The following is a 26,591-nucleotide window of genomic DNA, read 5'->3' as shown; positions in this document are numbered from 1 at the left end:
AGCAATTATAAGACACACCTTTATTTTGTAAAACGGTAAGAAAAATGTGCCAGCTGGAACTATGAAAACGCCTATCGTTTAGACTTTGTATTTATTGAAAGTCTAACAGACTTCTTTATGCAGATTTTCATCATATCACACTTAATTCATACACAAAAAGGAAAATGTGAGAGATAGTCCTAAAACTTCATTGTGATTCCAACATTCTGAACTACATTTTGACCCAGAGTTGTCCTTGTCCGTGTTTTCCCAAGCAGTGTCATCCTCTGCGCTGCGGTGAGCACTGGTGATGCAGTACTTCTGAAAAGCATACTCTACTGCTGGCTCCAGAATTTTACTCTAAGCTGCTGACACTCATTCTACAAGATCTGACGCTGGGCTTTATTGACCTTACCAGGAGTCAGGCAATGACAACCACATGACAACTGCCACCTCCTGAAGGCGATTATGAGATGCATGAGCTTACACGTGAGAACAGGAGCATCTTAGCTTCTGTGCAGTGTGGTCCTTTGAAGGAGCCAGCGCTCTGCTTGGATGTCTCAGTCGGACCCAGTGTTTAATAGTCTGATTATGTCACGTTACCTCTTGAATAAGGCTTCGTGACATCCAGTTAGCGGGGACGGATTCCATTATTGGGCGACTTTGAAAAAAATAAACAGACCTCACTGCTGTAGTGCATCAAACACGAATTTGTAGTCTTGGTGTTAGGGGTGAAGGGCGTGTTCGTACTTCGTGCGTGTGGTACGTAGGCACTGTAATTACAGTTAACGTTGTCTTTGGAAACTGGCGTCATGTCATTATATCTTTATAGTGTTTCATATTAGATTTCTGAAAAGAACTGTATGATTTGCTAGATTTCCAAATGACAGGTGGCTACACGAGGAAGTAGACTGCCTGGTTGGTCCTGACCGTGCACAGGACATAGCATTCTTGCAAATGCTCAGCCTTTGGGAAAGCTCTTGGTGAAGATCTTTTCCCTCCCAGAGCGACTGGGAAGCTTCTGTGGATGGGGACTCGCCTCGGGTCTCAGCCACGGGCTTCACCCAGGCCTGCCTGAACTAGGGGGAGTGGAGCCATGTCTCCACTTTCTAAAGATTCCAGCCTATGGCCTGTTGTGACTTTTTTTTTTTTTAGGGGCGGGGCAGGAAGTGGTGGTTCCTAGCCTCAGACAACCGTGAGCTCTTTTCTTCCGCAGTCTTGACAGACATGTCTATTGTCATAGCAACGTTGGCGTCAGGAGGAAGGGGCCATGGGTCAGTGATACCCAGAGCCATAGGGAGGGCCGGTTGTAAGATATCGGTCTTCTAGCTCATTTCATCTTCATTGAGGTTTCCAGGGATGGGGAAGATTGGTGACAGAAGTAAATGTGATAGGGCACTAGTCTTTCTGATATCAGAATGCCCAGGACAGTCAGGCTAGGCACAGATGTGTTATCCGTACCAAAGTAATTTAGAAGAATTTCCTAGAACGTCTGCATTAAAAAGAGCAGCAACTGTGGTGTGGCAAGGGCAGACAGAGCATTTAAAGTGTACGTGACAGAGTTAAAACCCCAGCAGAGCTCATCTAAACTTCATTTCCACAAAAGGCTAAGGCTTTCCCACGTCTTGCCTGAGTCCTTCCTCACGATGGACCATACACCTGTGGGGTGGGAGCTGGCCTATTGCTTTGTCTTTGACACTCAGAGCCCGGCTCCCAGGGATTGGAATCTGTTCATGTAGATTATATGTTTCTCCTGATAGGCTGAGTAGTTGGGAAACAGTGTGACATTAACAAACACCAGTTAAACCAGCCAGCAGGGAAGGATTCTTTTTGAGAAAAACAAGCCTCTGAATTCCACAAACCCCTGGACTGAGATACTGAATGCAGGGGTGAGAACACACCTGAGAGACGGTAAGTGCAACTCATCTTTTTTTCCTATGGTAGTGACACAGGAGAAAGGGAACACTTTTGCCCATTTTTCACATCCCCACAACTGCCGAGCAGCCTAGGTATATAGTTCAGACCACCAGAACCAGCCTAAGCTGAGCATATCATGGAAAACCCCCCAGCATTCTCTACATGATTGTGTTCCCCTAGTATCTCTCTCCAGCCTGTCCTAACGGGCTCACAGCTGCCCTTGGATCTCGTCGCCGAATCCTCCCAAAAGCATTTTTAATGTGCATCCTGCCTGAAAATGTAGTCTGAAACGTCTTGGACCTCTTAATCCAGTAATGAGCTTCATTGGTTGGTGACTGGAAACCCTCCTCAAGGCTTCATCCTGCAGCCCCGGATTGCTCCCTTCTCCATTAACAGTTGGCGCTCCAGCTCCAGCAGCCCTTTCCTTCCTGATGCAGCTACACACGGAGGCCACCGGTGAGAACAGGATCTGTCACCACGACTGCCCAGACTTAGCCTGTCATCCGACAGTTTCTGCGAGTGCAGTGCCCTCAGATAAAAGCAGCCTGGCTGTCAGCATTTAAACTCTCTGTAGCTTCCAACCTCCGATCAGACCACAGGTGGGAAATCGAGAACAGAAGGTGAGAAAACAGATTTCACATTCACATGATTATTCTTGTTTATTGAGGTCTGTTTATTCTCAACGGGTGCTTTTTCCTCCAAGTAAATATCCAAGTAAATAGAGCAGGCGTAAATATCTATAATGAATAAATTTATTGTCTTACAAAAATCATTGTCTAGAAATATGGGAATACAAGAAAAGATATTTGCAGTCAGGTGTCTGGTGGTCAACAGCCAGTACAATTCATAAAGGGGGAAAATCAAAGATTCCAAACCCACATGACAAATTCTTCCTAACAGATGTTAAAGCTTTTAACCCAAAAGGTTTGTGTTTTCAAGCATGTTGCAGAGGATCAAGGATTTATAATTAACACTGATTCATTGTCACTGAATGTTTATAATACCACTTTGACTAGAGAGGTACATGATATATGAAGCACAGTCAAAACTTAATACATTAGATTGTTACAGAGGCAAATAATATATTTAACATTGTCTTAGTACTGTAGTGTCTAAGGCACTTTCTGTAATGTCAGTTTGATTAACTAGCAACCAAAAACAGAATGCTAAATGTTCACTGTAACACTGTCCCAAGGGGGAGGGGAAAGGAGAAATCAAAAAGGAGTCACATCCACTGGCATGTCAACATTCAGGCAGGTGGCATCTGTTCTCGAGGTTCTGTCAACCTCATCAACAAACTTGGAACAAGTCTCGGACACAAAACCAATATTCCCATTTTGGGCTCAAAGCAGCGGCTGAATTTGCAAGGTCAGCATGAGAGCCTGGCTGGCGAGGGAGGGTATCGCCCGAGCTTCTGCTCCGGGGCCTGCAGCTGCTCGCTCCAGAAGCGAGGAGCACACGGGGGAAGCCGGGGCCTCCGGAGGCCCTCCTGCAGTCACTGTGATGGCTGCCCCCAGGGCCTCAGCTGGGTGGTGGCCGCTGTTCTTCCTATGCACAGACCGGGCCGAGGACAGTTCACGTGAAGAGAGGGGGCACACCACGACTCGAGGGAGGTAGGCATGGCCACCCCACACGGACGCCGCTTCCCCACATCCAACCCACCCCTCCTGATCTCTCCAAAGCCCCTTTCACAGTTTGCTCACTGAAATAGTGTTGATCATTATTTGAAGGAAATGAGAGCTACAAGTGCAGTTTAGGTTCCACAACGTTCTAATAAGAGACTTGACGTGGCTGAGGAGGCAGGGGCCACATGAACACAGAACTAAGGTTAAGGTAGCTGTCCGTAAGACAGAGCATGCAGAGCGACTGGGCAGCAACCCCGGGGCTGCCCCAGCGACCGGCAACGGGGTCTAGAGTTTGTTCGAAAAAGGGTTCTCTTCTTAACATGTATTATAAAATGGTCTCTTGATGGATATATGGAAAATAGACGCAATCATGAGACGATCTGTTTAGTATGTGTAGGTTTTGTGTATATATATATATATATAAAAAGGGGAGCAATTGTACCTAAATCTGAAGCAGGAGACAGTCGTGTAGGCTGCAAGTCCTTAAGACACAGTTGATCTCTCAGGAGTCGTGCGGTTCGCCAGTCCCCCAGATCTGCAGGGGGCCCCAAGGCCGGGGCGCTGGGGGGCTTCCTGCCTGTCCCTCGGTATCGCCTCCGCCGGCTTCCTCGGATCTACTCAGACTGGGGCGGCTGCGTCTCATTGACATCACTGGTCTTACTTTCTGTGTCGTCATCCGACAGCTCCAGGGAAGCGCCCTCGATGTGCAGCTGGCGCCGGCCAGATCGGCTGGCGGAGAAGCTGATCGGGCCTCCTCGCCTGGAGAGCAGAGAAAGTGTGTGGGCACGACCGCAGCAGCTCGTGGCTGGCAAGCCGTTCAACCGCCTGACGACTCAACTTCCAGCCCTTCCTCAAGACGCACCAGCTGGGGTGGTGGGCAGATCAGGAACAGCTCCGTGCTTTCCCACCTCTCCCACATCCGCCTGCGGAACGTCATCCTGGGAGGGCCCCGGAGCCCTGGGGGTGGCTGGACTCAGCCCCCTGCTCACCATGGGCCAGCCTCTCCCCAAAGGGTGGAGAGTAAATGCTCTATTTAGGCTTTGTGGGCCACCTAAGGTCGCTGTTGAACACTCTTTGTCTTTTTACAGCCTTTATAAATGTAAACACCATTCTTAGCTCCCTGGCTGTACAGGAGAGCAGGGTGCAGACAGGATCTGGCCCATAGGCCACGGTTTGCCAACACCTGTGCTACGCTTTCCTTCTGGGGGAGAAGGTGTAGCCTTGGCTCCCCGTGTTCTGCCCTCACCCGGGACGCGGACAGACACCTGGGCTGGCTCCCAAGCCTCGAGCCATGTATTCGCACAGCCCACTAGCAAACGCGGAGCAAATGAGTGGGCCTGTTGCTCCTCCATCCTCAAGGACTACTGACGGTCAGGGATCCTGAACAGCTAAACAGGCAAGAACGAAGAGCTGGACAGGAGCCTGAGAAACCACTGCACCCGGAGCCCATGGACGCAGCTGTTTGCAGGCTCTGGGTGTGACCTCACGGAGGCCCGGGGCACTCACCTCAGCCGGTTCTTCAGCGTGCTGACCTCGCGGCTCAGGCCCTCGTTGGCCTCGGTGGCGTCATCCAGTTCCCGCTGGAGTTTGCGCCGAGACGCGTTGGCACGTGTGGCTTCTTCCTCTGCTTCCTCCAGCTGCCGTTTGAGCTGCTTCATCCTGGCGTTGGCCTTCTCCATCTCGGGGAAGTTACACGAACCAAGTCACACCAAACCGGTGAATCCAAATTTGGCATCGCTGCATCCTGAGAGTGTCAGCATAGGCCTCTGCCCTGCCAGCCACGCGAGTGCACACACGAGTGTACCCACACACACGGCAGGCATATACACGTGCGAGTGCACTGATACACAAGACTGGGGCCTGGCCCAAGGCCTTTTGACCAGCCTGCTATTCTCAGCAAAACCATGTCTATGCAGCAAATTATGCTAAAGGAAACTTAAAAAAAAAAAACACACCCGCTTTTCATCCCTGAGTTTTCTGCAGAAAAATGACAGTTTAGTATCTTCACACGAGTGCCCTATGGGACTGTGAAAGGGAAGGGCTAGTCCCGCAAGACGCAGAAGGGCCAACAGTGTGGACAGTCTCCAACCCCAGGAGATGCTCCATTCATTTTTACACCTCTGTTCAACACAGGTGTGATTCAAGTACAAAGCCACTCTGGAAGACCTGACAGGAGAACTCAGCCTGCCCACTGGATCCCTCACTCCTGAACCACAGAGACTGGCCAGTGCCCTGCGGGTCCAGGTCACACCCACCCAGAACTGCCCTCGGTGTTGCTAGGCCCTGAGCGTGGGGGTGAGAAGGGAAGGCCAGGCTGGGTGCCCGACTAGAGCAGGGGAGGAGGAGAGGGGGAGGAGGAGAGGAGGATCTGGGCCAGAGGCACTGGATCCTCAGCTCCAGCCACGGCGGCAGGTCTCAGAGAGGACCGAGAGCCAGAGGAGAACACAGCCCCCACCCAGGTTTTAGCCAGTGCAGACCTGACCACAGTCCAAAGCCCTATCAGCACATGCCCTTGGCACTGAGAAAACAGATGCCTGGACGCAGACAAGGAGGACCACTCGGGTTCCACATGCCATACATTTGCTTTCTCTTCCCTTTTCATTCAACAATGTATCCACCCCTCCATCCAGCCAACATTCAGTGACTGCCAGCTGTGCCCAGAACTATTCTAGGCATTCAAGAGATGACAGTGGGTGAAACAGGCAGAAATCTCTGCACTCATGTAGCGTCCATTCTAGTGGAGGAAACATGATAACTTTAAGGTCAGTCCAGGCCTCACACTTCAAGCCTTCCTGACGTGCTCTTGCCCACTCCGGGGCACTTGGGGGGACTCACGGGGCAGGGCCAGGTCCTAATCACCTCTGTATCCCCAGCACCCGGGAGTGAGTGGCAGGAACAAGGAACAGCACATGTTTGTTGAAACGTTAGAATGAAGAGTTGCAAATAGCTCTTCCTCATTCACCTAGTCAAATGGTAACACGGCTGGTTTTGCATCCGTCTCCTTGCTACAGCATTTAGAGTGGAAGACGTGTTCCTCCTACCTGCCTTCTGCCCTTACCTGTTCTTTATACTGGTCGGCGTGGCGGCGTTCATCCTCGACCTGCATGAAGATTTCCTTCAGCTTCTTCTCGGTGCGACGGACTAGTTTGTTGGCGGCTGCTCTTTCCCTGTGAAAATGATCAACACGTTAGTTTTCCCAATTCTTGAAATGAATATTTTTTTTAAGTCCTTTTCTCTGGAAGATGGCATTTGTCAGAGTGCTTTCCGGGACCTCTGTATCATCGTGATCAATATGGCCCAGAAACGTCTCCCTTCTGGTCAAACTGTGGATTGCCTTTAATGTATTCTAATGCTTGACAGGTAGAAAAACTGCATTATTCCTTCACCACGTCAATCACTTTGTTTAGTGATCTACCAAAGATCAAATGTTACATACAAGCTACCTGTCACGTATTTGAGTGTAGAGTTTTTGAAGACAAAAACCTTAGTTGGTTACTCTAATCTCCTAACTTTTCAGCCTGGAAAACAAAACAAAGACTCAATTTATTAGGCAATGGTTTCAATTTAAAATTTACTGACTACGTACGAAGATGCTAGAGCAGCTGACACTGAAACAACGCCCCCATCCCGCCACGCTTCACGTAGGAGTCAAAGCACCATGTTTCTAGACAGGCCTCCACTGTCCCACATGAAGCAGAGGTAGCTTATTTGTAGGACTCCACTGAAAACAGAAAAAGTTCTTTTGTTCCTCCACAAATGTTATGCAAAAACGATAGTGATGGAGTCAGCTGAAAGGGCGAGTCATGTTAATTACAACCAACGGCAAACAAACCCTTAACTGTTAGAGTTGAATGCAGGGGCAAGTCTGGGATGCCGGTTGCAGAGGATGTCAGGCTCTGAGCACAGACCCGCATTTCTGGGCTCCAAGCTCCCTGACAGGAGGGTGAGCTGAAGGGCCGCTCTAGCTCTGGCCGTCTGTGATTTCCATCCTCATAGATTTGTAAATGCCTGCCAAAGGCTGTGTTGTGCAACTCATAAACTTCAGAGCGGTTTACGACAACAGAACGGAAACTGTCAAGCAGTCCCTTCCTCAGGGAGAAAAAAAGCTTGTATTTTTGTCATACTGCATTTCTTCTCTGCCAACAAATTGTAGCATTTCACGTGATGCCACCAACTCGGGCAATCGACTTTGGGTAGAGATGTAAACTATGGAACCAGGAAGTCACAGGGCACAGTGCGATGAGCCCTCAGCTGTCTGGGAAGAGCTGACAGGTGAGCCCAGCGTACCCTGAGGGCTCACACCACCACCTCTCTGGTTACGTGTGTTCTTGTCATTCTTCCCCTGCCAAGGGAGCTCCCATGGGACAAGGGGCATGTCTGTGTCATCTCTGACTCACAGGCTAAAACCTGGACCTGGTCTGTAGCAGAGACACTGTAAAAACCTCTTACTTGGCCTCCTGCTCAAGCTGCTCCTCCAACTGCCCAATCTTGGCTTCCAGGGCTGAGATGGTGGCCTTGAACTTGGACTTGACAGCACCCTCCAGCTCCTGCAGCTTGGCCTTCAGCTCCTTGTTCTGCCGCTCCAGCTGCTGGCGCGCATTGTCGCTCTTCTGGGCGGCGCTGCGCTCGGCCGCCAGCTCTGCGTTCAGCGTGTCCACCTGGAGAGGAGATGGGTCAGTCGTGCGGGGACGGCGCGGCCCTCCCTGGGGCGGCCGCTGCGTGCCCACCTGCAGCGTGGTCTTGCGGAAGCGGTCGTTGAGCAACTCCATGTTGCTCTGCTCCTCTTCAAGCTCCTCCTCCAGCTGTGCTATCCGTGCCTCCAGACGCCGCTTCTCATCCAGCAGCGCAGACCTGCCGGGCGAGGAGGCAACAGCTCAGAACCGGTCTCCACGGTACGGGAAACTCGAGGGCACCTCCACCCACCCTGCTGCTGGAAGCCGAGCAGCACTGTTGACTTTTCTCTTTCCTCTGTTCCCACCCCAATCCGCCATGCCTAGCTGGTTACGCTTCCAAACACACCGCCCACTTCTCTCCATCCCCAGGCCTACCACCCAGGCCAGGCCCCATCATCTCTCGTCTGGACCGGTGTGCAGCCTTCCCGCTGACCGCCCTGCTGCCTTCTCCAGCTCTTCTCGGCAGCCAGTGCCAGCTTTAAAAGTGCAAAAACATCCTGGCATTCCCTAGCTTTTCTAGTGCACCGAGATCAATGCCAGGTCCAAATGATGGCGCGCTAGAAAATGACCACGATGAATACTCAGTACAGTAATTGAATGGAGAAAGCAACCTCTTAATTGGAAAAAAAAAAAAAAAGGGGCTTTTAATGAAAAATGCATCCAGGGTAAGGTAAGTCTAAGGAATGTGCTTGTCAAACCTACTGAATCTGAAAGCGAGGACTTGCATCGCAAGGCTGTGCACCCTATGGAAACCAGGCTGGTTCTGAATGTCTTTCCTGCACACCTATGTGGGCATGACTGGCACAGGGACGTGTGACCTGCCGGGGTTGTGCAGCCAGCCAGGGGCCGAGGCAGGCAGCCCGGAGCCTCAGCATCTCGTGCTCATCTTTCCAGACTTTGAACAGATGAGCAAACCAACTACTGACTCCTAGATGCCAGACGACCCCCATGGCTGTCTCAGTGCCACGGGCGTGCCCCAGGGGAATGGGCCCAGTGCCCATGAAGAATGGGGGGGGGGGCGCCACCGATTGTGGGATGCCCGTCCCTTCCCACCTGTTGCCAGGAGACTCACTTGCCAGAGGCGCTGTTGGCGATCTCATCCGCCAGCTCATCTCTCTCCTGCTCGGCGTGTCGGCGGGCTCGCTCAGATGAGGCAAGTTCCTGAATAAGTTCAGACCGTGATGGAAGCTCTGGCTGGTAACAGTTTCCTCAAGGGTGAAATCCGACAGTGCCTGTAGCTGCGGCCACCTTGCTTGAGGCACTAAGTGTGCCTCCAATTGCAGTCAGACTTGAGAAATTACCCATCAACTTCTCTGACGTTAGCCAGGTAGAACAGTGTCAAAGTATGACCACTTTGTTTGCCCAACTGAAGCAGTAAGATGGTCCAGTACCACATTAAACATGGGTAGTGAAATTACACTAGGCTACAAAGATACTAAAGTATAGTTATCTGGTCTCAGAGAAATTTCAAGGGCAGATATATTTTTTTAAACAAATGGATGAATAAAGTAAACCAACCTCCTGCAGCTGAAGGATTTCTGCTTCCAGACTCTTCAGTTTCTTTTCACTCTCTTTGGACTGAGCAAAAATCTCATCCCGGGATGCACGAGCTTCTTCTAATTCACGTTGGTAGTCCTTCATCTGAGCCTAAGATTAAATAGGAAGAAAGTTTTGGGGTAGTGTCCATTCTTAGTTTTTAAACATGATATTTTTCTCCAGATTATAATATGTATGCATTTATTGTAAATATAAAAGTATGTGGAAGTGACAGAAATAAGACAAGAAAACATTCAGGCCAATATCCCTTATGAATACAGATGTAAAAATCCTCAACAAAATAGTAACCAATTGAATCCATCAACATGTTAAAAGAATTATACATTGTGTATATTTATATACCTTTATACCCCACCATCCAAGTGGGATTTATCTGAGGAATGCAATGTTGATTTGATATCCAAAAAATGAATTAACTATATGATCATCTCAATAAATGCAGAAGCAGCATCTGACAAAATCTAACACCTTTTCAATATAAAAACACTCAATAAACTGAAGGAAACTCTGATAAAGGGCATCAGTGAAAAACTAACAGCTAATATACTTAATGGTCAAAGATTGAATGCCTTCCTCTAAGATAAGCAATGAGACAGGGATGCCTGACCTCGCCCCTTCTGTGTAGCACTGTAATGGAGATTCTAGTCAAAGCAGTTAGGCCAAGACAAAGAAAGAAAAGACATTCAGATTGGAAAAGAAGTAAAACGAGCTCAATTTGCAGACGATATAACCTTACATATTGAAAATCTTAAGGAATCCACTAAGAAACGATTAGAACTAATGAACGAGTTCAGTGAGGCTGCAGCCTCACTGATCGATATATAGTCAGCTCTCCATATCTGTGAGTTCCACATACGCGGATTCAACCAGCAGTGGATCAAAAACATTCAGGGGAAACAAATTCTCAGAAAGTTCCTAAAAGCAAAACTTGAATTTGCCACATGCGCAGCTATTTATATATCGTTCACCTTGTATTAGGTAGTGTTATAAGTAATCTAGAGACGATTTAAAGTATACGAGAGGATATGCATAGGTTATATGCAAATAATACACCATTTTAGCAGGGTACTTAGGAAGGGAAGGAGAGACCTTTTTTTTCTCCCCCCCACCCCACCTTTTTTGGTTGTGCTGCACGGCACGTGGGATCTTAGTTCTCTGACCAGGGATTGAACCTGTGCCCCCTGCAGTGGAAGCGCGGATGCCAGGAAGTCCCAATACAGCATTTTACATCAGGGACTTGAGCATCTGAGGATTTTGGTATCCATGGAGTAGGGGGGGTCCTGGAACCAATCCCCCTTGGATACCAAAGGACAACTGTACAAAAATCAATTATATTTCTATATACTAACTATAAACATTCTAAATATTAACAAAGCAATTACACTTAGCATCAAAAAGGATAAAATTTAGCTAAAGTATAAGACTTGTACATCAGAAACTATAAAATAAAGCATCGTTGAAAAAAAATTAAAGAATAGCGAAATGAGTGGCATGATAGCCATGTACTGTTAAGATGGCAATACTCTCCAAGTTGATCTTCCAAGGCAACACAATATAAGAATCCAAGTGGGGGGCTTTGGGGGTTGGTGGGGGGAGGCAGAAATTGACAAGCTGATCCTAAATGGAATTGCAAGGAACCCAGAACACAGTCATGAAAAAGAAGAACAAAGTTGGAGAAGTCACACTTTCCAACCACAAAACCTGCAGAGCTAGAGTAATCAAGACTGTGGTACTGGTGGAAGGACAGACATAGAGATCAATGGAATACGACTGAGAGTCCAGAAATAAACACAAGTCTATGGTCAGCTGATTTTTGACAAGAGTGCCAAGACAATTCAAGAGGGGAAAGACTAGTCTTTTTAACAAGTGGTGCTGGGACAACTGGATATCCATATCCGAAAGCATGAAACTGGGTTCATATATGAAACTATATAACAAAAATTAACTCAAAATGGATTTAGAAAAAGAGCTAAAAATATAAAACTCTTAGGAGAAAACACAGGACTAAATCTTCAGGACTTCGGATAAGGCAGTGGTTTCACAGACCTAACAAAAACAGAAGAAACAAAAGATAAATTGGACTCCATCAAAATTAAAAACTTTTGTGCTGTAAACAATACCATTGAGGGAGTGAATAGATAATCTAGACAATTAAAGAAAATATTTGGAAACTGTATATCTCCTACAAAACATCCAGAATGTATACAGAAATGTGACAACTCAATTACTGAAGACAACTCAAAAGCTTAGCAGAGGACTGAAAGACATTTTTTCCCACATATGATATCGGCCAATAAGCACATGTAGAGCTTTTCAACATCATTTGTCATTAGGGAAACGCAAATCAAAACCACAATGAGGGACTTTGCTGGTGGCGCAGTGGTTAAGAATCTGCCTACCACTGCAGGGGACACGGGTTTGAGCCCTGGTCCGGGAAGACCCCACATGCTGCGGAGCGACTAAGCCCATGTGCCGCAACTACTGAGCCTGTGTGCCACAACTACTGAAGCCCACGTGCCTAGAGCCCGTGCTCCACAACAGAGAAGGCACGCAATGAGAAGCCTGCGCACCACAACGAAGGGTAGCCCCCGCTTGCCGCAACTAGAGAAAGCCCGTGCGCAGCAACGAGGACCCAACACAGCCAAATATAAATAAATTTATATTAAAAAAAACCCACAATGAGATACCACTTCATACGCACTGGGATGGCTATAATTAAAAGATGGACAATATAGCAAGTGTTGTTGAGGATGTAGAGAAACTGGAATCCTCATACATAGCTGGTAGGAATGTAAAATGTCGCTGTGGAAAGACCGGGCAGGTCCTCAAAGTTAAACAGAATTACCGTATAACCTAGCAGTTCCATTCCTAGGTATATACCCAAGAAAATTGAAAACACACATCCGTACAAATATGTGTGAACGTTCATAGCAGCAGTATTCATAGTAGCTAAAAAGTCAAAATAACTCAAATGCCAACTAATGAATGGATTAATAAAAAAAATATGGCATGTCCAAACAATGGAATATTATTTGGTAATAAAAAGGAATGAAGTACTTATTTATGCTACAACGTGGTGAACCTTGAAAACATGCTAAGTGAAAGAAGCTGGTCACAAAAAGCCACATATTGTAGGATTCCGTCTGTATGACGTGTCCAGCATAGGCAAATCTAGAGACGGACAGTGGATTAGTGGTTGCTCAGTGTTGGGTGTGGCAGATAGTGTGGAGTCACAGCTAATGGGCACAGGGTCTCTTTTAGAGGGAAACAAAATGTCCAAAATGAGACAGTGGGAGGGAGATGCTGGCACAGCCCCTATGAATATTCTAAACAACAGCAAAACATGGGTAAATTGAATGTTGTGTGAATTATATCTCCATAAAGCTGTTAAAGTCATAGTAATATAATTTATATTCTTTGTAATTAGCTGGTCAAAGTAAAAACCTTTGTATTTAGCTTTTTAAAAAAGTGTAAGGAAGCAAATAAGCTACTTATAAATCTATTATCCAGAGATGACGTTTCCTTCTAAACTTTTTTCCTAAATGTGTACATCTACCTGTCTATATATAGAAGTTTACACACATGTGTGCTGAGTTACAAACTAAACTGCCCTCCCTACACTGTGTCTTCCTGTGTCACTGCATACATATCCCCATCATTTGAATGGCTGGCAGTCCACCTACATTTAGGTTATTTCCCATCATAAATAACACTTCAGCTATGATCTTTGTATGTAAGTACTTCTCCTCATATTTACATTTTGTTAGGATAAATTCTCAAGACGCAGAATCACCAAGGTCAAAAGGAATGGAAACTTTCTAAAGCTTCTGTCCTAACAAACCTCCCTCCAGGGAAGTTGTGCCTACTTATATGAAAGGGCCCATCACATCCTGCCAATACTGTGAGTTACTATAGAAATCACTTTTTGTCACTGTGATAGTGAAAACCGGCACACCATCTGGGTAGCAAAAGTGACGATTCAATGAGATGGAAAGGCTCACTAAAGCTCACGGCGCTAGCGGAGGGGAGTCGACACCACTCTCCTCTTGGTGGCTCAGTGGCTGCATGTTGAGTTGAGCATCAGAGGCTGTTCAGAGCCCCAAAGCTTGTCCCTGGTGGTTGCCGCCCTGCTGGTGACTCCACCCCGATCAGTCCAAGTGGGGCAAGCACTGGCCCACTGTAGACACTGGAGCCACACACGTGCCATCTTTATGGCCCGTGGCCCCAACCCACAGCCGAGGCTGACGGCTGCACTGTGCTCTCTGCAGGGGTGACCTGGCAACCCTGAGCCTGCGGGCAAGATGGCAGGCTGGGTGCTGCCCGGAGCCCTTCTCCCCAGCTTCCCGGGCCATGTTGCGCTTGATCTCAGTAGGGCCAGATGACACCTGCCACCACCAAGGACTGACGGCTGGCGCACTTACCTGAAGTTTGCGGAGCTGCTTGATCACTTCATCCCTAGCTTTGTTTGCAGCCTCGATTTGAGCTTCCAGGTCCTTCAGGTCTATTTCCATTTTCTTCTTTGAAGCCACAGCAAGGGCCCGCTGTTTCCGCTCATCCTCCAGCTCAGCCTCCAGCTCCCGCACCTAATGGACCGCATGGGGTTACGTCTGGTCAGACCCAGGTGCCCACACAGAACCGGCACGTGAGGGCTCGGGTTACTCTGGAGAGGTGCTGCCTGCCACTGGGCAGTTATGACTGTTATTAGCAGTTAATTTGTACAGAGAGATCTTTAACCACCACCACTGGTACAAACCATTTCCACCGACCACAGCAAAGGCACGTAAGGAGGCAGAGCTCATGGTCTCGGTGATGCAACGAGACTGGCCCACGTGCCCAGAGCAGAGTTCTCGGGCCAGCACCTTGCGGGTGGGCCAGCACCCCGTGGGCAAGCCAGCCAGGATGCAGACCCTCCAGCCCCCGTCGGGCCTTCAGATGACACACCCTGCTAAGTCCATTCTGAATTCCTGACCCACAGAAACTCAGTTCATGCGTATTGTTTTAAGTCACTAAGTTTGAGGTAAGTTGTTATCTAGCAATAAATGACTAATAAAATAAGTATTAGTGGACTGCAAATAACAAAGCAAAATTAAATCCATCTCAGATCCAAGACTTGACACCATGAACTCCAAGGGACTGAGAAAATATCCACAATTAATTTTTAAAGTAAACTTTTAAATTAGAAGTTTAACATGCACTCAGGAAAGTATATAAATCATAAGTGCCCAAGCAACTTCTTAAAATTAAAAAAAATGTAAATACCTAGAGGTTTCCCTTTAAAGAGTGGCTTAATGAGGACGTGTGATCTGACCTTCGGAATACTCTGAATCACCTTGTCAGGTACATATTGATTCTTCCCTTTATCGATACTCATGAGACTCACAGAACTTGAACCTGACTACATGTCCCTGGAGATTCCACTAAGGGCTTTTCAATGGATATCCTGGCTTGTAAGTAGCAGTGATATTATCTGAGAAATAGGAAATCAAAACCAGTTGTATTACATTTTAAAGAATAAAATTATCAAAAAAAAATTATCAAATGACCAAATACATTTCCTCCAGCTAATATGTTCCAATGTGAATGAATAAGATATTGACCCAGAACTGGGCTTTGAGAACAAACCAGTTCCTGTTCCGGGGGCCACTCTTCCATGACCTACCTGTTTAATGAGTAGCCGCTTCTTTTCCTCGTTCTGCTCATCTCTGGTCTGCAAGTCCCTCTCGAACTGGGCCTTCATGGCCTGCATGTTGACCTCCAGGCGAAGCTTGGCGTCTTCTGTAGCCTGAAGCTCATCTTCCAGCTCTTCTAGCTGGGTCCTCATTTCCTCCACCTGCTGCTCTAGGGCCCGTTTGGATTTTTCAAGTTCATGAACCTGGACCACGGGAAGCACAGGGAGGGGATGACCCTTGGTGGAGGGACAAGCAAGGACAGCAGTTCCTGTTTATAGGCACCCCACCCCCCTATGCATCCTCCCCTCCCACTGCAGCTACACTAGTCCTCATTTCAGAACGCGCCATGTGAATGACAGGCCTGATTTCTTTATTCACATGTGCTCTAGAGTCGATCAGTTACCCTCCCATGACCTTGAAGCTGAGAGATCTTTAAAAACCATGAACAATAAAAAGAGTGTGGTGTCAGGGGAGTCGCCTGTTGACCGGCCACTGTGTCTAACACAGTACCTCCCTCTTGCTGTGGAAGAGGTCATTTGTATTGAAAATGCACATGTGGAGACTTAACGTACGAGGTGTGTGAGGCCTGCCAAGCAGGGCGCAGTGAAAAAGGGGTTTGACCTTTCTCTGCGCAAAGATCCCCACCACACACGTTTCCTAAGTTCTCGGTGCCAAGCGCTGTGCTGGGTGCTCCCCCTTCACGTCCCCTCTGATCCTGGAGACGATCCTTAGGCAGGCGTGCGCAGGTGCTATTATGATGTGTCCCTTTGGGGTTCACGGCCATGTCAGTTCTCACGCGGGCAGGAGAAGCCTTACGACGTGAGGAGGGCCTGTGTCTCTTAGTGTCTGGCACTCCACAGGCACAAAGGAACGCTTGTGGAATGAACGTGGGACTGTCGATTGTTCTAAAGAAAACTAATGTGGAACAAGAAAACGGAATCGGTCGTGGAATTCTCTCTCTACATTTTACTACGTAATCCTGGCCATTTCTACTCTAGGAGGCCTCTTCTTGTCCACGGGGCCGGTCCCCAGGCTGTAGGAGACTCAGCAGGAAGGTAGGACAGTCCTTCCTCCCTTATGATGTGGCCAGAGAGTCCGTGTCCCAGGAAAATGAGCTTTTATCTTTAGATAGGACTTTATGCCTTTCAGAGCACAGCTGCAGCAGCTTCATGAAACAGGCAAGTATCGCATCCATTTGACAGAAGAGGAAACGTAGGCTTAGGCAGGTTAAATGGGAGCTTGGGGGAGAGTCAAGCCCCGAACCTGTTCTGATCCCCAGGCCTGGGTCCCCATCACTATCCTCAACGCCTCTTACACTAGGGGGGCGGGGAGGGTAAATAAAAATCCCAGCAGCTCCTGGGGGAGGCGTGTGCAGTGGGAGGACAAGAGGGTCCCCCCGGCTCCTCTCCAGCTTCCCCACTCGGTGCAGGACACAGATCCCACGACACTCAATCTGAGGGGACTTCAGGTACTTGCGTGTGATACACCTGAGGCTCAGGAACAGAGAAGCCCTTCATTTAAAGGACGCCTGTCGGGATGCAGCTTAGGGCGGGGAGGGCCTGTGAAAGCGACAAGAACTCCCCGCCTGGCTTTGGCACAGGTAACCGAGAACAGACTGCGGAAAACCTGATGGCTTATCCTGGGAGTCCTTAACCCCCTAATTACATACAGGCCAAGACACTCCTGGCCCGCTTCGCTGTAGGGCTGGGCCTCCCCAGAGTCGCCTGCCTGCCCCGAAGGCACTGGTCCCCGGGACACTCACGTTCTTGCCCACGTCGTCCTTGGAGCTCATCAGGTCCTCCATGTCTGCCCGCAGCTGCTTGTTCTGCCGCTCAGACTCTTCCTTGGCCTCCAGGGCCTCCTCAAGGGCACGGGCCAGGGACAGGGCTTTGGTTTCCTTCTCTCTGGCCTCTGCTTCGGCCCGGTCTCGCTCTTCCGCGTAGCGGGCAGAGATATTCTTCTCTTCTGCTAACAGCTACACGGGATGGTGTTGGGAGACAGTAAAAATCGATTTCAAAAGCAACAGAGACTCCTCATTTGCTACGTGCCTGAATTATTGCTAAGAATATCAGGCGTGTTCTCCTGTTTCCTTCTTTATGCTGGTCTGCTTTTTCCAATTTTGCTATAAATACATATTGCTCTTAAATAAGAAAGGATTATTTTAAGCCGAAATGACAAAGGCGAGGGCTTTGCCAGGAGGAAACACGTGTGGCGCTGGCCCTGGAGCCCAGGGGTGGGGAGCGCTGGGCACCCACCTGATCGAACTTCTTCTGCTTCTTCTCCAAGTTGGAGACGATCTGGCGCTGGTGGTCCAGGTCCACCAGCAGGTCATCAAGCTCCTGCTGCAGGCGGTTCTTGGTCTTCTCCAGCTTGTCGTAGGCCAGGGCCTTCTCCTCCAGGCGCTGGCTCAGTGCTTCCACGTCTTTAAGGAGCTTCTTCTTGGCTTCTTCCAAACTTTCAATTGTCCCCAGGTCATCATCTACTTTCTTCTTGGTATCTGTCAACTGAAGGAAAAAAGATCACGATTAAAGAACTCAACTGGATTTCACACTTGAGGAATAAAGATAAAACTTATTTTCAGTACTCTGTCAGAAGAAATAATATAAAGCAATACTATGCGTCTCTGAGCAAATGGATCTTAGACCATAAATGTCTTCGCTAATCATCTATAAAAGCATGACTGGATTGGAATTTACATAGTGGACACAGTCCGAGGGTCTTCACCTTGCTCCCAACAAGACCCAATTAACTGTCCCAAATGGAGTTGAAACCACCCAGCAGGGCAGGGACGTCAGCTGCTAAACACACACACTGAGGCCACACGGCGTCCCGAGCGGATGCACGCACCTGGGCCTGCAGGGCCAGCACCTGCTTTTCCAGGTTCTTCCTGGCCTCTTCCTCCTCCTCCTGCTGCTCCTGGAGGCTGTTCTTCTCCTCCTCCAGCTGCCGGATCCGACTGCTCAGGTTCAGTTTTTGGCGTGTCTCTTCCTGAAGAAGCTCCTGTTTATTTTTATAAACGGTCAGTACTTAGGTTATGGTAATCACCCAAACCACAATGCCTCTGTTAAAAAAAACAGAGCCTCAGTGTGTGCGAAATACCCAGTGATATTAACAAACAAGTGATTTTAAAACACACCTGATCATTTAACAAGTACCCTTAGTACAATATTGCTTTACAGTTGTTCACGAGGGAATTCTCTGGCAGTCCAATGGCTAGGACTCCGCGCTTTCACTGCCGAGGGCGTGGGTTCAATCCCTGGTCGGGGAACCAAGATCCCGCAAGCCGTGCAGTGTGGCCAAAAAACCCAAAACAAACTTGTTCACGAGCAATGGCAGCGTCACCCCGCCAGGGGCCCAGGCCAGGGACCTGCGAGCTTCCCTTTCCCACATCTTTTATCACTCCTGGAATCCTTTCCTGTTTCTCTCAGGTCAGCGTTAATGAACGAAAACCATGAGAAAATGTTTAAAATGGCCAGCAGTGCACGAATGTATAACAGGACCGCCGCCTGGTGAACCATACCCCGGTGAACCGCACCCCAGGCAGCGCCCGGCCAGACAGCAAGAGCCGCCTACCAGGCACCCACACATGCCTGCCAGACACAGGAACCGCAGGCTCTAGATATGAGCTCAAAGGTGAGTTCCTGAGCATCAGGGCTGGTTTTGGTGCAAGATGGTTGAAAATAAACGTAGAGCAGAATGACTTCCCTGGTGGCACAGTGGTTAAGAATCCACCCGCCCATGCAGGGGACACGGGTTTGCGCCCTGGTCCGGGAAGATCCCACATGCAGCGGAGCAACGAAGCCCATGTACCACAACTACTGAGCCTGCGCTCTAGAGCCTGCAAGCCACAACTACTGAGCCTGCACTCTAGAGCCCGGGAGACAACTACTGAAGCCCGTGCGCCTAGAGCCTGTGCTCCACCACAAGGGAAGCCACCGCAATGAGAAGCCTGTGCACCGCAACGAAGAGTAGACCCCGCTCGCCGCAACTAGAGAAAGCCCGCATGCAGCAACGAAAACCCAACTCGGCCCAAAATAAATAAATTTATATAAAGAAAAAAAAGTAGAGCAGAAAATCAGAAAGAGGTGATAAGAGGGCAGTTCTGGGAATAGCATGTTTCACCAATTTACAGATTACAGAAACAGCAGAGTTACTATTAACACTCTACCCCTGGGGGAAATACCTGTGTGTCCTGGAGTTGAGACTCAAGACCAGCTGCGTCCTTGGCAAACTTAATACCCTTTTTCTCTGCTTCTTCTAGAAGAGTTGAGACATTATCCAATTCATTCTGCGAGGAGGAGTGAAAGGTTATGACTCACTTCAGCAGCAGGCAGAGAGAAAAGAGTGGTGGGTTCTGGACCCTAAGTGCCCACAAAGCGAGCATATCGCGGGGAGGAGGGGTCAGCCTCAGCTGAGGAGCGCTCACCACCGAGAATCTGCCGCCCCCGTGAGCAGGCCCTGAGCCAGCCACCGCAGAGAGCCTCCACCTACGGCCCGGACAGGGAGGCTTAGGACGGCAGAGCCCACACGTGGGGGGCGTTCTCCTAACTGGCTTGCTATCTTGTTTTTCAGCGTCAAGAGACAAAAATTATACCGAATCCTCTGAAAGAGTGGCTGCTGTCCCATGTGAGGAGGCTCACGATCAGCAGGTGTTTTATTTTAACCCTTTTTCACACGAAGATGCACCATCCCTATACTGGGGGGAGGTGGGTAGCGGGCGCGAGTGTAATTCATTTTCTTAGAGAACTTGAAAACTTTATCACACAGATTCAGATAAGTTTAAATTCTAAGAGTCACAGCCCACAGTTCTTTTTAAGCTGAAAGAAAATCTGGTATGATATACTTATCATGAATATGTAGCTATTTCTTATGGTCAGATTTTATGAATAATGTGGTAAAAACATTTTTTTCTTTTTTGTGTTTAATTAATGATAGCTCTAAAATACCTCCCCCCCTAGAAACCCCCATGGCGTAAGACCGTCTATGTCTTTTGTGGGGACAGTGGGTCGTAGACAAAAGGAACAGGAGCTGCCCTTCGTTCTAGTCTGTCCTCTAGTCACGTGAGCAAAGGGAAGGCACACGGAGGACGTTTCTATACTTGAAACTCAAGCTGATGGCATTTGTTTTTCCTCATTTTAGCAATGCCCTTCAGAGATCCCCCCACTTCATCGGTCTTGGCAGCAGCGGGGCGGGGAGGGCTGTGGACTCAGCAGAGCCCAGAGGCAGGCAAGCTTCTCACGTCCTCGTCCACCAGACTCACCCGGGGGGCGCTGTGAGCTTCAAGTGGGAGAGCGACACGAGGAGCCTAACGTGGACCTGAGGCAGCCCAGGCGCCCCCAATGTCAGTCCCCTCCCCACCCCACCAGACACTGGGGGCGACGTCCAGGAAAGGTTTTCCAGGCCTACCTGTAACTTATTCGCTTTCTCGGCCAGTTCCACCCTGAGTCTGTCTCCTTCCGAGACCTTGGCGTGGAGCTCCTGGACCTGGGCGTCCAGCTTCTTCCTCTTGTGCTCAGACTCGGCCTTGACCTGCTGCAGCACTTTCACCTCGCACGCCAGCTCCTTGTTGTCCGTCTCCAGGCCCTGCTTGTTCTTCTCCAGATTTGCCTTGAACTAGGAGAGAGAAGGGAGGAGCACTTCACTCGCAGTTCTACAACAGAGGACGCAAAGGGCGCGGCTTTGGTGTCCGGAGAACCGTGCTGACACGGAGTGAGCCTGCAGTCGACATCTGTTGCATAAATGAAGGAAGACACCTGCTGTTCTCGGAGTGTGAAGACTTCTGTGGGCGGAGCACCCCTGTACACCCCGCTCAGGGCAGCAGATACAGTATGGGGGGCGCTGGCAGCACCGCGGGGGGCCAGCACGTGAGAGGCGGAGGCGGGAACGATGAAGCAAGGGCAACGATGTGTGCGGTGCCTGAGACAGACTGGAGGCGGGAGGGGCAGGGGGCAGGGCACCAGGGACACCCAAAGGGCCTGGCGGCTTCTGGGCAGCAGGTGAGCGAGAGCAGGACGTGCAGCTGCTGAAGCTTTAGAGCTCAGTCATCAGGAGGAAGAGGGCTATCGGTGAGAGGAATATGTGATTTAAAAATAAAATCAGGGGCGCCTGGCTCCCCCAGGCCAGCACTGTGCCCTCAGAGAGCGGCCGCTGCGGGAGCACCTGGACCCGCACGCTGCCCACCGGCGTGTCCCTACCCTCTTCGCCTGCTCCAGCTGCTCCGACAGCTCCTCCAGGGCGGTCGCGTGTCTCTGCCTCATGTCCTGGATCTGAGCCTCGTGGTTCTTCGTCTCCTCCTCGAGAGCTTTCTTCAGCTCTGCCACTTCTTGTTCACGTTTGGTGCTAGAGAAACATAATTTTAGAGGAAGAAGCTCAGAATTAGTTGAATGACTAAATTAAATGCACATTTTTAAAGTTCTGCTTTTGTTTGAAACATGACATGGATTCCAGGAGGCTGGCGTGTCTGTTACTGTGGTAGCGGGAAACCTTCCAGAACCAGCATGACCCCCATTCCACATGCGACTTACAGTCAAGACACGGTGTAATGTCCCTAAGGGTCTTCGGACGTCCGGGGCAGCCTGGGTGTATCACAGGCCAGGCACTGCTTAACACAAGATGCCAAAATGCCTGCCACAGCGCCAGCAGGCATTTCAGTAAAACCGGAAGAGGGTAAATCCCCAAAAGGGCTGGTAAAGGCTCATCAGGCGGGACACTGCACCCCGACAAAAGTGGGGCTGAGCACCACCTTTAATTTAAGCGCACAGCTTAACACTGAAACCAGTTAAGGTAAATACCACTCCTGCCGAGAGCTGCCGTAACACCGAGAGCTTAGAAAGCGGTAACTTTCCCATCATTCTGCAGCACAACTCTGGCAAACTTGCTCTAAAACCCGTGGCCAGTCAAAGCAGTGACGTATATGCTGATTGCTGTGTGGGCGCACTTTCCTCTCTACAAGGAAGCGAAATCTAGGGGCTGCGACCAGCTGCGGCAAAGAGAAAAGGGGCCCAGGTGGCTGCTAGCTGCGTGGTGGCAGGTCACCAGACAAAGGGAGCCACCAGAGTCACGGTGGTGCAGCCTGGCTCGGCCACATGTTCACTGGAGGTGAAAGGCGTGCGGGGGTCTGGCCTTGTCCTCTGCAAGCTTCCGTGCAGAGGAAGGGATGGATGCTGGAGGTGGGGGAGGGGCACCGGCATCCAAGCATCAGCCCGACAGGACAGACTCCATCGAGGTTACTTCAGTTCACCCCCCCATCTACCAGATAGCAACACCATTTCCCCTGACGCATCGGAACTGCAGGCCATCCGACCCCTTCACCAGCAGAAGCAGGGAGTGCTGTGTTGGAGCACATCCACGGTTTTAACCAATATGCACATACTGGACTTCCCTAGCGGTCCACTGGTTAAGACTCCGTGCTTCCAATGCAAGGAGGGTGGGTTTGATCTCTGGCTGGGGAACTAAGATCCTGCAAGCCGTGCAGTGTGGCAAAAAAAAAAAAAAAAAAAAAGTGCATATCATTGGTACTTTTTTTTTTTTTTAAACAAGAGTTGAAGGGAAGAAGTGAGCAGAACCTTTTTTTCTACCGTGGTTGAAAGCTCAGCTGAGAAAGGTTATTTCAACCAAGTCTAATCATTAGACTGTGGGTTCCAGCCCACAGTTCAGTGGTTTCCAGATATTTAGAAAGCAGGTATTTTAAAGCCAAGGCCAGGACTTAAAACTGCTAAAAGCAGAGCTGCTCTGTGGAGGCGGGTGGGAGGGCTCGGGTGGCTCTGCGGGGACACACCCTCCCGTTGCCCTGAGGCCCTGGCACGTTATCAGGCTCACCTCCTCCGCTTCTTCAGCACTGAGCGCTCCGGACACCCCCGGTCTGACCTCAGCCTGACGGCTCAGCACGGCTTCTCTCCAGGCCCAGAACCTGACGGGCACACGCCCCTACCCACCTGCCTCTGTAAATGACCCCTACTGCCCTCGCCTTGCTGCAGGCTTTCCCTTAGCCCCCTTCTCGGGGGCAGGCTCCCCTTCCCACCACGCACAGCCTGGGACAGGTGGCAGGGGTGTGGGGGTGCGTGCGTGTGCAAGCAGCCAGGTCTACCCGCCAAGGCAGCCTGGGGATTCCTGGGCTGGCCTCACGCGCCCGGCAGCTTGGGTCTTGAGGAGGGAGGAGCCGGTCGGGAGGCCAGCAGGGGCCTCGGGCAGCCCACCTGCTCACCGCTAGTTGCGTGCGCTCTCCCGGGACTTCCCGTGAGTCGTGTCTGGCTGCGCTCGTCACTTTCCTCTTGCCTACGCTCGGCGGCTGGCCCATCTGTTACGTGGGTAGCTGCACTCACCTGTCCTTTTGTCTTTGTGGACACGGGCCTCCTCCTCGTCTGTTTCCTCACCACTGTTCATCAGACCAATTGCTGCAGCCAGCAGATGCCCAAACAGCCCCATCTCCTCCTGTTTCTGTGTCTGTCCCCTCTAGCCCTCTGGTCCCTGCGCCCCCCTTACTTGGTTCAGATGTAACTCTCCCTCCAGCCAGGTGTGCGTACCTGGGGCTTTTCTGATCACACCTCCCTCTGTGCACCTGGCTGGGGTGCATCCACCCGCCCTGTGCTTTCCACCTACAGGCCAGTTGGTTTCTAACCACCGAGATTTTGTTACTGTTCCACGTGCCACTGTTTCCAGGAGGGAGAGAGGATGCTCGAAGTGACAGCATACAGGAAACACCCCACTCCCCGAGGACGAGCATCTCTGCCCTGCCCCCACTCACCGCAGTTCCTGCTGAGCTGCCGTGGTGTCCAGCGTGTCCTCAAGCTCTGTCTTCAGAGCTTCCAGCTCCTCACTCAAGTCCCTCTTCTGCTTTTCCGCCTTGTTCCGCGAAGCCTTCTCGGATTCAAAGTCTTCCTGCAGCTCAGCAAGCTGGGCTTGCAGCTCTCGCACGACTTTAAGCGCGTTGTTCTTGTGCAGTGTCTCGTCGTCACCCCTGAGGAGACACCCGGGCACGGGAAGCGCTCAGAGCCGGCGCCGGGGGACTCTTCCCACAAGGAGACCCTGAGACACCACCCCCAGCCCACGGCCCACGGCTTGGAGGCCCAGAGCTGGTATCAGGATGGAGTCTGGGTCCTGTCCAAAGGGCTAATAAAGTTCTCCGTGAAAAGGTAGGACCATCTCACTTTAATGATTATAATATTTAAAAATTCCCTCTCAGGCAAATGTTCTAGTTAAAACACTGCTCAAGGTAGCGGTCTTGTCCGTCAGATTGGTTCCAGCCCACGGCAAATGTGCAAATTCAGAGAAGTTCTTGGAACAAAGTGGAAGCAGACCCGCCACCTTCACACCCTCCACTCTACGCCTCCTCTATCCTCTGGTGCATCTTTTTGCTCACGTGTGATTTAATGTGGGTGGATGTTCTGACCGGGGATGGGTGGGAAGTTTGAGATGAGGGAGGGGAAGCTGACACATGGGAGCAGGTGGAGAATTTTAGTTCTGGGTCTCAGCCCTCACCTCTGTAAGTGGCCGAAGAAAGACTAACAGTGACAGAGGCAGAGAAGAATTTCTGTTGTAAGATTTTCTTGATTGTAATAAATTATAAATTAAACTGAGTCCTATGACCATGTAACCAAATAGTTATTGGTTAAAGGAATGAAATGAAATATTAGCATAAATGTATTTACTATATATGACTGACATTCTGTAACTGAATGGTTTAGGACTGAGTAGCAAATCGTGCTACAAGAGGGGGGAATACTTCTGAAAAGTGATTTCCTCTAAACTTCTAAATTGTATTGAAATTAATCTGTAACGTACAGAAACCAGAGCATTTGATATGGTTAAAACTGTTGGTTCAGGTGTGAATTTTCAAGGATTTCATGATATGACTCGTGATTTTTAAGTGTAAATACCAAGAAGGATTGACGAGATTTTCTGGCTGCCCCAACACACATGCTCCCTGGTCTCCCAGGCCCGTGTCACACCCAATGACGAGGAAGCCATACGTCGGTGTCCTGGGGTCTCTCTGTCGGGACCCCCTCCAGCCACATGCCTAGCGCAGACCTGGCCAGGGCGCCCTGCAGCTCCTCCTCCTTCTTGGCCACCTGGATCTTGAGCTCGTCAATCTGCGCCTGGAGCTCGGCGATCTGGTCCTGCAGGTCTGTGGTCTCACCGTCCAGTTTCCTTTTGGCCTTTTCCAGTTCCTGGCGGGTCTTCTCCTCCTTCTTTAAGCGCTCTTTAGGGCAAGAAACAAGAAGCCCTTCAACACACTGAATGTCACTCCATATGGACAAATTCAAAAAGTACACTGATTAAAGCTGAAAATTAGCCGTTGCGTTCTAAAGCACGTCGCTGCCAACCGCTCCATCACCTGAAACCCATCAAGATCAAACCGAAGGCGAGATATATTAGTAGGAGGGTGGGATTTTCAGGAAGAAACTGGGAGGATTCTAAGGACATCCTTCCACAGGGAGCGGGCCCCCGCTCTCAGAGCCGAAGTGACCTGGACCCCGTGCTGTGCCCGGGATCGCAGAGGCGGGGTGGCATGTGACTCCTGTCCCCCCGGCTCCCCTTTCACCGGGAATCCCTGGTTTGAACCCAGACTGCAGTTCCTGAGCCCCGAGGGCGAGAGGGCAGAGTGTGGGCATCTCTCCCGCCCGCCCTCTGAGTCCTGCAGTGATTCCTTAATTAGGGCCGGGATGCTTCCCTTCACACGCTGTCCTCACCCGCCCAACAGTCAGGTGAGAAAAGGACAGGCCTACCTACCCTTCCCAGAAGAATCGCCTACAGGTAAGGATGGTTTATGGAAAGAATTTCAGGCTGACAACAACGAGGACAACAAAATCCTAAATATTGTTTCAGAAACCACTCATTTTCTCCCCGTTATAAACGACCACACGACAGCAGGGTGTTAAGAGCCAGGTTCTTCCTCCTCTGTCGATGCCAGTCTCCAGCTGCGGGTCAAAGGGAAGGTTTTCTGCGCTCTTTCCAACTTCCACCCTCTTTTCTTATTTCTTTTGCAGAAGGCAGTGATCCATTTTGCAAAAATCCTAGCATTTGCTGACGTGACTTGGGCCATCAGAGTGAGACACTGCTACCGTGCACAGAGTCTCCTGTCCCTGTCAGGTTTTGTGTCAGCAGCTGTCCCTTTGTGAAGGGAAACCTAGGCACCTCGATGCAGCATTTAGATTAAACATGTACAAATTTAA

The 26,591-nt window shown here is 49.9% G+C and overlaps 2 protein-coding genes and 1 long non-coding RNA gene across 12 annotated transcripts in view; 2 read left to right on the top strand and 1 right to left on the bottom strand.

Moving 5' to 3' along the window:
* The window catches only part of NDEL1 (nudE neurodevelopment protein 1 like 1), a 64,738-nt gene extending 51,476 nt beyond the window's left edge, over nt 1-13,262 (top strand). For 2 of the 7 annotated variants that reach the window (XM_033847521.2, XM_019944140.3), the window contains exon 9: nt 255-1,727. In XM_033847521.2, the coding sequence (XP_033703412.1) occupies nt 255-351 (97 nt within the window). In that variant the 3' untranslated portion in view covers nt 352-1,727. The other 5 variants (XR_004523858.2, XR_004523857.2, XM_019944138.3 and 2 more) reach the window with 5 other exon arrangements.
* Nucleotides 2,631-26,591, bottom strand: part of MYH10 (myosin heavy chain 10) — a 129,007-nt gene continuing 105,046 nt past the window's right edge. For 3 of the 4 annotated variants that reach the window (XM_033847518.2, XM_033847519.2, XM_073798317.1), the window contains exons 25-41: nt 25,447-25,618; nt 24,164-24,376; nt 21,615-21,759; nt 20,827-21,033; nt 19,604-19,708; nt 18,268-18,420; nt 17,676-17,924; nt 17,183-17,395; nt 15,411-15,623; nt 14,173-14,334; nt 9,713-9,841; nt 9,267-9,355; nt 8,249-8,372; nt 7,971-8,179; nt 6,580-6,688; nt 5,028-5,200; nt 2,631-4,280 (exon numbers count right to left, since the gene is read on the bottom strand). In XM_033847518.2, the coding sequence (XP_033703409.1) occupies nt 4,136-4,280; nt 5,028-5,200; nt 6,580-6,688; nt 7,971-8,179; nt 8,249-8,372; nt 9,267-9,355; nt 9,713-9,841; nt 14,173-14,334; nt 15,411-15,623; nt 17,183-17,395; nt 17,676-17,924; nt 18,268-18,420; nt 19,604-19,708; nt 20,827-21,033; nt 21,615-21,759; nt 24,164-24,376; nt 25,447-25,618 (2,810 nt within the window). In that variant the 3' untranslated portion in view covers nt 2,631-4,135. Of the gene's footprint in view, nt 4,281-5,027; nt 5,201-6,579; nt 6,689-7,970; nt 8,180-8,248; nt 8,373-9,266; nt 9,356-9,483; nt 9,619-9,712; nt 9,842-14,172; nt 14,335-15,410; nt 15,624-17,182; nt 17,396-17,675; nt 17,925-18,267; nt 18,421-19,603; nt 19,709-20,826; nt 21,034-21,614; nt 21,760-24,163; nt 24,377-25,446; nt 25,619-26,591 lie in introns of those variants that run through there. The other variant, XM_073798318.1, reaches the window with a different exon arrangement.
* Nucleotides 19,780-25,591, top strand: LOC117309501 (uncharacterized). Its single transcript, XR_004523859.2, has 2 exons — nt 19,780-20,069; nt 20,560-25,591. It is a non-coding gene; the product is annotated as an uncharacterized lncRNA (long non-coding RNA).

This window comes from Tursiops truncatus, chromosome 20 (assembly GCF_011762595.2).
Source record: "Tursiops truncatus isolate mTurTru1 chromosome 20, mTurTru1.mat.Y, whole genome shotgun sequence".
NCBI lineage: Eukaryota > Metazoa > Chordata > Mammalia > Artiodactyla > Delphinidae > Tursiops > Tursiops truncatus.
Note: the sequence above shows the minus strand (reverse complement) of the source record. Positions and strands in the feature narration are given on the sequence as shown.